The sequence below is a fragment of the Rissa tridactyla genome, chromosome 22 (assembly GCF_028500815.1).
Source record: "Rissa tridactyla isolate bRisTri1 chromosome 22, bRisTri1.patW.cur.20221130, whole genome shotgun sequence".
NCBI lineage: Eukaryota > Metazoa > Chordata > Aves > Charadriiformes > Laridae > Rissa > Rissa tridactyla.
In genome coordinates, this window is record NC_071487.1 from 1,537,235 (window position 1) to 1,547,837 (window position 10,603).

General features: G+C 49.6%; 1 protein-coding gene across 2 annotated transcripts in view; it reads right to left on the reverse strand.

The window, feature by feature from the left end:
* The window catches only part of ELL (elongation factor for RNA polymerase II), a 54,921-nt gene extending 44,536 nt beyond the window's left edge, over positions 1-10,385 (reverse strand). Inside the window, exon 1 of one of the 2 annotated variants that reach the window (XM_054181670.1) lies at positions 10,218-10,385. In XM_054181670.1, the coding sequence (XP_054037645.1) occupies positions 10,218-10,352 (135 nt within the window). In that variant the 5' untranslated portion in view covers positions 10,353-10,385. The remainder of the gene's footprint in view (positions 1-10,217) is intronic. The other variant, XM_054181666.1, reaches the window with a different exon arrangement.
* Positions 10,386-10,603: the final 218 nt, after the last annotated feature.

The window sequence follows — 10,603 nt, forward strand, 5'->3', positions numbered from 1 at the left end:
CACATCTCCGGTGCAAACGACTGCACAGCTTCAGTACGAAGGTCATGGAAACACGCCTGACACTACAATATCAAACCTTCTAGGTAAGAAATCTACTTTTTCTCTTTGTGTTAAGAACCCCAAAAAGAGAGCGTTCTAGATTTTAATGCCGTGATCGCTACTGTACCATTCTGACGCATTAAGAACAAAGTCCTTAAACGAGTCACAAACCATTTCAGAATCACGCCTCTAGAAAAATGTTTGCAATTAGTTTTAATCACCCCAATGTTCCATGTCAACTAAAGCGCATATTTCAAACAGATCTAAGATATCCCACTGACGTTCACAAAGGTTAAGTATGTTTTACTTTATCCTTTATCCATTACTACCTCCCCCCCCTTCCCATTTCCACATTTCTAAAGATTAAACCAAAAGCCGCTTCCTTAGCAAAGCTGCGTGTTTCAGGACTCTCCGTCAGCACGGGTCTGCTCCCAGACTCCAGGCTGGGAGAACTGGTTTATTACAATACACTCGCTCGGCTGCATCGTTCTCCTTTAGAAAACCACACTTTTATTTCTGGAATAAAGCTGAGGATTGGTAACCATCCCACGGGTCAGGCCATCTCTGAGGTGCACAGAACCCAGGAGCATTTCAGATCTTACAGCAGGAAAAGCAAAAGTACCAGCAACTTCCCTAATAAAAAACCCTGATCACGAAGAGCACGTAAGCAGATGGATAACTCTTCTTTTTATTATTGATTATCTATTGGGAGAGAAGGAAGCAGAGCTCGCGGACATGACCACCACGTTCCCATCGACACACAGCTCCCCTGGCAAGCGCGCAGGGGGGAAACGGTGACAAGGTCACTGCCGCAGGTGTCACCGAAAGCACTTTTCAAAAGAAACTGGCCAGCAGAGCTCCCACGCACTTCTTAAGAGACTATTTATGGGAGCAGAAGTTGTTCTTAATTCTGCAAGAAGCAGCAGCAGAGCTCACGATTCCGGCTTCGCCGGCTCTGAGGGCTGAACACCCCTGGAAGCGTGAAGAGGTGCCATCAGTATTTTCAAAAATCTATTTTAATGACATCAGAACTATCATTTGGGAGCAAAGTCCTGCTCGGTGTGGTCTGTCGTCAGCAGCAGACGCTGCCGAAGGAAGTGAAGAAACCCTGTGACAGCAGGCTGCTCCGCTCTGCCCTGCCTCAACCTCTTCCCGGCTCCACTCATTTTATAGCAGTTTCATTCTGAATCATGAGTTTACGCCTTCGTTTTTGGGACAGCGTGCTAAAACCCTACAAGTCAGGGAGTTAATGAGTCTCCGGGACCTAATCAGGCCTGCCAACACCACACCTCCGGCAAGTGTCAGACGCACAGGGAACAACTTCAAAGGCCCAGCAGACCTTACGCTCTCCCTGTGAGCGAGGGCTGCTCCCTTCCCCAGCCCGCCAGTGGAAAGGTGAGCCCAGCAAGAGAACTGACTCGCCTTATATGGCTTCCAAGGCACAATTTCCGCTTGCCCAAGCTCAGGCAGGGTGGAAAAATTTGCTTCCTTGCTACTCCGCCCATGCTGGGCTCTGAAAAGCATCCGTCGAATCCTGGATCTGAAAAGAATGGAAGAATTTACACTGAAGTTTTGCACGGAGCTCGGCTCCCTGGAAGAGGTGAAGCCATGGCTTTGGCAAGAAGCTGGATCACCTCAAACACCAGGGGAGAAACGGGAGCCGAGGAGCCGATATGCAAGCAGAGACGCATAGAGAAGTTGTAACCACAGCCTTTATTCTTTGCATAGTATATGACCAATTTTTCTTGCTATTCAGATGCACTTAAGCCTTTTAAATTTCACATCACCAAGCTTTACAAGTTAATTACGAGTTGGGAACATTATTTCCTTTCACTGATTTATCCATAATACACTTTATACCAGGAACTTTGTTTTCAGGATCAAATGAACACAGTCTCGGCTCAGGTTTACACACCATTTTCTGCACAAGTCAGTACTTCTGTGGCAGTTACCGTTAATGTTACCGAAGCCTGTCCTACCTTCTGGTCACAATAAGGTTAACGTAACATGGTCCGTGTCATTATCAACCCCTCTGAGCACCACAGAGGAACCCTGAGACCTCCCGAACACAGACCAACCCTCCTGTTCACCGAGTGTAAATACAGTCACGTCCATAGTCCCGAATATCTGCGGGTGCAAGGAAGCTGCTGGCTAAAAATTAAGCACAATGGATGCAGTCAATGAAAAGGCCGCTTCACTCTCAACAAATGCTCTTACTTTGGGGATTACCACTTTTTTTTATTTCTAAAAATGTGTGCAGATTCCCTTTTTCTAGCCTTGACTGTCTATATCGAGATCATACCTTTTTTCACAGCACATTTTCCTCAGTGCAAGAACCAGGGAGAGATTTACCTCCAGCCATCAGTGGTTTGTCTTTGCTTTCCTCTGCTGGTCACCAAATGGCAGAACCTGGCTCATCCACACACAGACGCTCTCAGAAAAGAGAAAAATGGTGGCAAAGGAGCTTAAAAAACTAAGTTCTGCCAAATCCCTTGTTGCCTTCTTTTTGGGGACTGGGAGAGACAGAAACACAGCGCATTTGATTTTCTCATAGAAACCAGGAGCCAAAAACAACTGAAATCAGCGCCGGAGCTGGAAAGGTACAACAAAACTCACACAAACATAAAGTCTAGACACTGAAATGTGGAAATATGATTCAAATAACCACAACTGGCACCTAATGTATTGATTGCAGCCCGTCACAGAACAAGCCCCCAGTGGGTAAGAATATAGAAGAAAGATTAAATTAGTGTCTTCCACCTCGGAAATAGGGATCCTTTGGGCACAGTGATATGGATTGAGCTAGCATTTCTTCCATCCTGACGGGTTTTTTGCTAGGCTTTTAAGCAACACGTCTGCTCTTGCTAAAGAACGACAATTAGCTTAAACTACCCTTGCAGCACCGATCCTGTATGAACGAAACTGCCATGGGTGTCAGGTGGCTGCTCTTATCAAAGCACGGCATATCAGCTAAGCTACATGGATCTCAAAATATTTGAGCCAAGTAGTGGAGAGGATGTTTGTACTGATGAAATCTAAATACTACAAAGGTTTAGGCGACTGGCTGTTCTTAGGAAGTTTCACGGTACTTGCTAAACCCCGTGACGTGCAGTGACAAACCCAAAGCAGAAAGTCTGCGTCTACCATCGAACCCAACGGTGCGGTCTGGAAGCGGGACTGAAGCCAGCAGCACAACGCAAGCCTTTGCTCGCAGTTTGGTGCACAGATCGTCCTTCGAGACGCCAGCTCCAGCCTTCTCCCCGCAATGACCAGCTTTCCTGCAGAGCAGCGTGCCCCAGGACCATGCCCGGAGCCTCCCCGGGCGGTTGCAGGTTCTGCATATAAGACGAAAGATTAACTGGTGGCGGCAGCTGGCCCAAAGAGACTCTGAAGGAAAGTAAAACATCTTGGTTTTCCATGAACGTCTTGGGCTATTCTCCCCTGCATACCAAAAGCCAAGAAAAGCTCTGCTGCACAGAGGGAGAGCGGAGGGTTAACAGCAGCCAGACTGCACCAGATCAGGGAAGACTCAAGGTGGGTGGAGGTGGGCAGCTAAGTAAAGTCCTGCTCACAAGCAGTGACCTCTTTTTGAGTTAAACAAATGCTGGTTTCTTTAAATTAAGAAAGGCACTAGTCCAATGTAAAGAAAGGAGAGACCAAGCGCACGGAGCAGTGTTTTTTCTAGCCTGCCTTTTCGCTGGAGCAATGCAAAAAGGACTGGATTTTGGAAGTCTGCTTTCCCAGTGCAGCGGTGATACACAGCACCACTCTGCAAACCCACTGCCGAGGGGTTTATCGTGCTCTTTATTATATAAATTCTTTGGGGGAAAAAAAAAAAAAGCCCAGTGCAAAGGCAATACTAGGTTACCATGGTGTGCTGAAGTTGCCTTATGTACATGGGATGTTTCTAAGCAACACATGAGCTACTATAGAAAACTCTTCTTATCAGCAAATCCAAGCTCCTTTCCTGGATAATGCATCTAGGTCAAGCTAAGGCACGTTGAACGCAGAAGCCTAGTTTTGGTGATGTCTCTTCTGTATCCACCCTGTACAAAATATTAGCATAGTTCAAGTTATCAGGCTTTTTTTTTTTTTCATTAGCATTAAGTTCACTCCAGATAATGGTTCCTCCAAAAACAGCATTAACCTTAATTATTCAGAGGTAACTTGATCTCAACCTTCTGCTGAGCTGATGACCACTTTTCCCCCCTTAACTTCTCCTCTCATTCCCAAAAACCAAATAAAGCCAGTGTATTACACGGCCGTGTTCACAAATTAGGGTATTGGGTATAGGATCCCAGACATACGGTATCTCTTCAAAGTCTACCTAAACCCGTGCGGCCACTCCATCCATTCAAATGCATTCTCTCGTGCATTAGCAGCAAAACCACTAAGTCAGCCAAAATGTATTCTTCTCCCATGGATTAGCTGGCACAAAGTAGTACGAGAGTGACGCATGCAGTCTGTCCCTTCCCATTTTTCAACATGCACAAACACCAGGGATTTGGAGACGCTTCACAAGTTTATGCTTACAAGTTACAAGCAGAACCAAGTTTATATCATTTGAAACGTGTAAATTGTTTAGGAGATAACATGTTCATTTACTAACGAGACCTCAAATGCTTTTTCAAACAAAACTTCCCCTCCCTCGCCAGTAATAAAAGCTCTTCTGCTATCCCAACAGAGTCGGCACTATGCAAGTGAACTATTTCAACAGTCACCATCCCTCTGCCAAGCAGCACTATGACAAAAACTAACTAAACAGGACAGAGCACTTCAGATGGGTTCAGAAAAAAAAAAAAAACCTGCTGTCGGAGGATCACCCGTAGACTTCACGCTCTGCCAGTTGACCGGCTCCAGAAGCCACTGGAGGCAGGACCTGCTGCAGCCCAGGTGAGAGGTCCCTGGGAGACAGACTGCTCTGAAGAGACCCGTCTGCACACCGTATTCCATCAGATACGCTTCAGACAGAAGTAAAGAAAAAATTCTAATACCTTTCCTTCCTCCCTTTGCTGCTGTTTAAGTGGAATAAGAAACCAACTACAAAATATGCTGCAAAGGAGCGAGGGTTTAGTCTTGCCGGGTAATGAATACAACCGCCAGGATCCAGCTGCTGGAGCCATCGATACGGGTGCCAAAACACCCCGCTTGCCTACCTTAAAAAATAAAAATAATCCAGTCTCATAGAAATCTAAAGGGTTAATCTTCAAGCGTGCTTCCCCCAGTATTGTTAGAGAGCAAAAAGTTATTAATGCCCCAATTCAACTTCTCTGATTAACGGTGTCGTATGGTTTGCTGATAAAAAGCAGATCACATTAAAAAAAAAAAAGCACTATTGGTCACAAGGATTCTGTCACAAACTTTCTATTTTTCCTTGGCATGTCACCAATTAGACCTACTTCTGTAGTCTGCTACCACCAGTATAAAAAAAAAAGCATAATGGGTTTATAATTTGCCACCGAATCCCATAGCAACTGTACGTCACTTTAGATGTAAATTACAGACAATTCTTTCCCATGCAATTTGAAAACTATAGAGATGAATCTATAATTTGAGCAGATCCAAATGGTATATGGTTGAGAGAAAAAGCTACCCTAAATAATTGAAAGGAAAATGCCACAGGCCAAAACATTCCTCACGCACAATGTTAAAACGCCTCTTTGTCCCCTTCCTTCGAAGGGGAGGTGCCACGCTCAGGTCCACACGAAGGCCATTTAGCAGGAGTGCAGCAGTTGGGTACGTTCTGCATATCCTGTCCCATTTTTGCTGATTGCAAGGAGATGTACGTGTACAATGAGTTTCCTCTCCAGCCAGCCTCCTCTGATTCATTCAGTCATGTCACCGACTCATGTTCCCGATGTCGTAATAGCTTCAATTTTGACGGACTACAGCATCAGTGAATTAACAGGACAGGAAAAAACAGGTTACAGGGAAGGAGGAATGATGCAAAAAGCTTCAAGATAATTCAATGAATTCTGATTCGAAAGCCGTATTGTTCTTCTCCTCCTGACACCTGCAAACAGCTTTCAATTCCCAAGTCAGCATGAATACGCATTACCCTAAAGACCCTGTAATGACAGCAGGAGCCTTCATTTTGTGTTTCGTGCTTTAAACACAGCAAGATGAAGGCATCTCTAACAACCTGCTCCAAAAGCAGAGTCTGAAAAAGTTCTTTCAATAAGTGATGGGTACGAGGGGTGGGTTTAACCCTAACCTCCCAGAAATACCTTCTGTCACAGGGAAGACAACTTGGGAAGCCCCGTCTGTCAGAGCAGGGTTCCAAAATTCAGTGCAGCGAGCAGAGCCCAGGGGCAATGTGCTTTGGTTATCTCAGCTTAGCCCCCAATAAATATTTGTGCACCTGCCAAAGTTCACCAGTGAATCAACCGGTGGCTTCAGTTCAAAATACTCAGCGTAGCAGGGGCAGAGAGAGGAGCAGGAGGCAGGAGACCGAAGCTGGGATGCTGCGACCCCCCTCTTTACGTCCTCCTAAGTTCAGGAGGCTCCCGCCATCCCTGGAGAGGCACTGCATGATTTTTAAGGTCCCTTACAACCCAAACCATTCTGTGATTCTATGCAAGCCCAGACGAGGGCCGTCAGCCCAGTGGAGCCTGGCCTCCATCGGCTATGGTTAGCTCAACACAAAAGCTACAAATAAGAGAAAGGCGTGCAACTGCAGTCACATTGCTCGTTATCAAAAGGCGATCCATCACGCAAGATCACTAGCACCTCTCCTCAAGCCGCAAAGAGAGTTTTTAAATAAATATATTAAAGTCGGGAAATTCCCAGGTAAGGGTTCCAGGAAGAGCCCTCATGCTGTGTACATGCCATGGGCACCTACACCACCGTAGCGCAAGGAGATGTCCCTACGGCCAAGCGACACTTGGGTCTGCTGGGAAGCATTTTACATCATGCATTAAGACTTCCACTTACCCAGAAACCCCCATGATGTTGCTAAAAAAAACAACGGGTGTGAAAAGCAAAGGATGGATGTCCAGGTGTACCAGGCGAGGATAGATACAACACCTCATCACCAAGCGTGGAGGACAGGGTCCAGGACAGAGAATGAAAGAGGAAAACAAGGCAGGGGCATGAAGAGTTCCCTCGTACCTCCACGCGGGCAGCGGGAAAGCTGGAGGCAAACCAGAAGAGACGGGGAAAAGTCATGCCCTGCTTTTTTTGTGGGGGGTGGGAAGGCCTAAACAGAGCCTGTACACACACCCAAAGGGAACGCAGAAAACTGCAAGCTAATACAGAATTAGGCTCCTTGAAGAACCAGGAGTTGTTTTAGGCTAACACACCAGACCGGCTCCATTTCATCAGTGGACAAATTGAGCCAGGACACATTTTCTACCGCTCGGCCGTCGGCTGCAGAGCTCAGCACCCAGCGCTCGCAGTTTCACAACTGCGTGGAAGCAGTTTCAGGGGCAGCAAGTTTCACAAGGAGCAGACGGGCAACATCTTAAAGTGTCCCCTATGAAGCCGGGGTTATTTTTAAGGCTCCTATTTCTTTTAGGTGAGCATAAACCCCCCTGCTACCGGAGAAAGAAACCCTTGTGAGGGCCACAGGAGCCAGCAGCCCCGTGATCTGGACCTCTTCAGCAGCGGCTCCACGTTCCCTGCACACGGTACAGAAACAACTGGCTGAAACACGGAGTTGGGCATCACTATGCAGACCTGCGGCCGTTTTCTTCACCAGGACATGGACAATTTAGCAGAGACCCAAGTGGGAGAGAGTCAAGACAACAAATATCTCTTTCTCCATAATCCTGCTGCCTGATCCACACATGGTGCAGCTCCACACCAAGAAGGCAACTGCTCTGGCACAGGGGACACTGAAAACAAATGGCATCTCGCCCGGCTGGGTGATCATTTTTGGATTATGTAATCCCAATACATTATTATTAGACCAAGAACAAACTCAAGCAAGCGACTGAAGACATTATCCTGCCCGTTCTGGCAAAGAGACAGAGCCTTGTCGCAGAAATCGCACCGACGTGCGATCCCGGCACATAAAACAGGTCAGACTGCACACACGTTGGACTTCAGGTTAACACAAACAACAGTATTGGATTCCAGGCCATTATACATATTACACAACGCTGCCGTCAGTTATACCACATTTAAAACCAAACTGAGCAGAAGAAGCCTTAGCAAATTTTTTCCATTTACCTACTGCAGACCAAAATTAAATCAGAGCCTAGACTGGACAAACACACGCTCCAAAGGTGTGTTATAAAGTCGCTTCTTGGCATGGCCACAGCCGAGCATTTCAGAGGAAGCAGAGACGTTCAACACACTGGAGAAACTGTTTATAGAACAAATGCAGAATGAGCATATGTGTTTAATAGCCCACTAATTGTTGCGTTATTCACTATACAAACAAGCGAGCTCTTCTGCCCTTATCCTTTCCTGCCCATTTAATCACCAGTAGCCTCTGACTATTTCTCTTTTGGGTGGCGGTGAAGGAAGCAAAGTTCATTAGTGGCTGGTGGCCACCAAACAATCTCGAGACCAGACTTCATTTAGAAAATAAACACCACTATTCATGTGTGACACGGACTCAGAATAGCTTCCCAAAATATTTAACGCAGCTGCCTGTAGTCGTCCTACTCTCCCTCCCCCAAAAGAAAAGACTTTCCTAATATATAGGAAAGCATTTCTTTGGATTTTAACTTTCTTTTTTTTTTTTTGGAGAAAAAGCTAAAACTCATTCTATCCAAGGCACTTATTGCTACTGACTTCTCAAAATGCTGATAAACACTCATTAAAAATATAAGTTGATAAATCCTGGTACAGTAATTACCTTCGTCCTCGTACAGAGATTGCCCAATTCAGGGATGTGATGTAACCAACACCCTAAATTAAAAATAGTGTTGTGACAACATATGGTTTATCCTACAGAAGCTGGCAGGCAGGACGCTCCTAATGACAACCGGGTTAGGTTCCAGCTTCCCCCAGCTCCCCGGCAAGGTGAGGGGACCCACACGCTCTTCGCAGGATCGGGGGGGAAAGAAAAAAAAATAAAATATATAAAATTACAATAAAAAGGACAGCTTTTAATCCCTCTCCGGTCCATCCTAACGCCAGATGCCGAGGACTGCCATTATTCTTTATTTACGTGACTAATAAGCTCTCTGGATGCATTTCAAGGAAACATCTCGGAAAAGACAATCTGGAAATTTCAAAATACAGCCCCAGCCTGAACCCGCCCCCCCCCGGGAAGCAGAACACCGGGCCCGGGGGAACACAACCGGGCGCCCCGGGGACGGTGGCAACGAGGAAGGGAGCCCCCCCCGCCCCCAGTCCAGGGTGGCAGCTCCGGGGGCGGACCCAGCCCGCCCCCCCCCGGGACACGTCCCCGGGGTGAGACCGGCCCCCCCCGGCCATGGAAACCCACGTCACGCACACGGGGGGGGGCCGCACCCTCCCCCAACCCCCCCCCAGCCGCTTACCGGGGACTGACGGCGACTTCCAGACATCTACCGGGAGGGACACCGAGAGCCCCCCCCCGGCACGGAGACCCCGGGCCCCCGGTCACCCACCGAGGGGAGCACATTAGGGTCCCCCCAACAGCTACCGGGGGGGTACACCGACACCTCACGGTCCCCCTCGGGCACTTACAGGAGGATTATGATCCCTCCCCGGTCACCTACCGGGGGGGGCCCAGAGGGGCCGCTCAAACACCAACGTGGGGGGACGGGACGGGGACGGACACAGGGGCGTTACCGGGGGGGGGGGGGGGGGGGGAGGGGGGGAGGCACAGCGAGACCCCTCCGGCCTCCCTCAGGTACCCGACAGCAGAATCGTCGTGTCGCCCCCCCAGTTTCCCCAGTCACTCACGCAGAAGGGGGGGGGGGCGGGGCGGGGGCCCCCCTCATCTCAGTCCCCCACCGGGGAGGGCCCCACACCGAACGACCCCCCCCTTCCACTCCACCTCCCCGGTCATCCCCCCCCCTTCCCCTCCTTCACACACCCGGCAGCGGCAGGACCGGGCCCCATCCCGTGAGGGAACCTTCCCCCCCACCCCACACACACACAACGACGCCGGTGCCAACCCCGCCGGTACCGCCCGCAGGGCTCCGGCCAGGGCCTCGTGGCGGCCGCCGTCCGCGGGGCCGTGCCCCGTCGCCCCCCCACCCCGGCTCAACGCCCGCCACCCCACTCCCCCCCCTTACCTTACAGGCCTGGTAGCTCTCGAAAGCGCGCAGGGCGCTCTCCGTGAGCTTGACGTGGAAGACGGAGACGCGGGTGCCGCGGCCGAGGCGGCCGCAGGACAGCCCGTACCCGCGCTCCGCCTGCAGCGCCGCCATCTTGGGACCGTCTCCCCCTCCGCGCCTGGGCCGCCGGGGCCTCCCGCCGCCGCCACGCCCCCTCTCTTATGCATTATTCATGAGCCGCCCCACCGCCGCCACGCCCACCCGGGGCGCCTGTTGCTGGGGCGAGGAGGTGGGCAGCGCTCTCTCCCATTGGTCGGGCCCCGCCGGACGACGCGTCGGATTGGAGGATGGGGAAAAGAGGAGGCGGGGATATGTAAATGAAGGGCCGCGGGGCATGGCGGGGA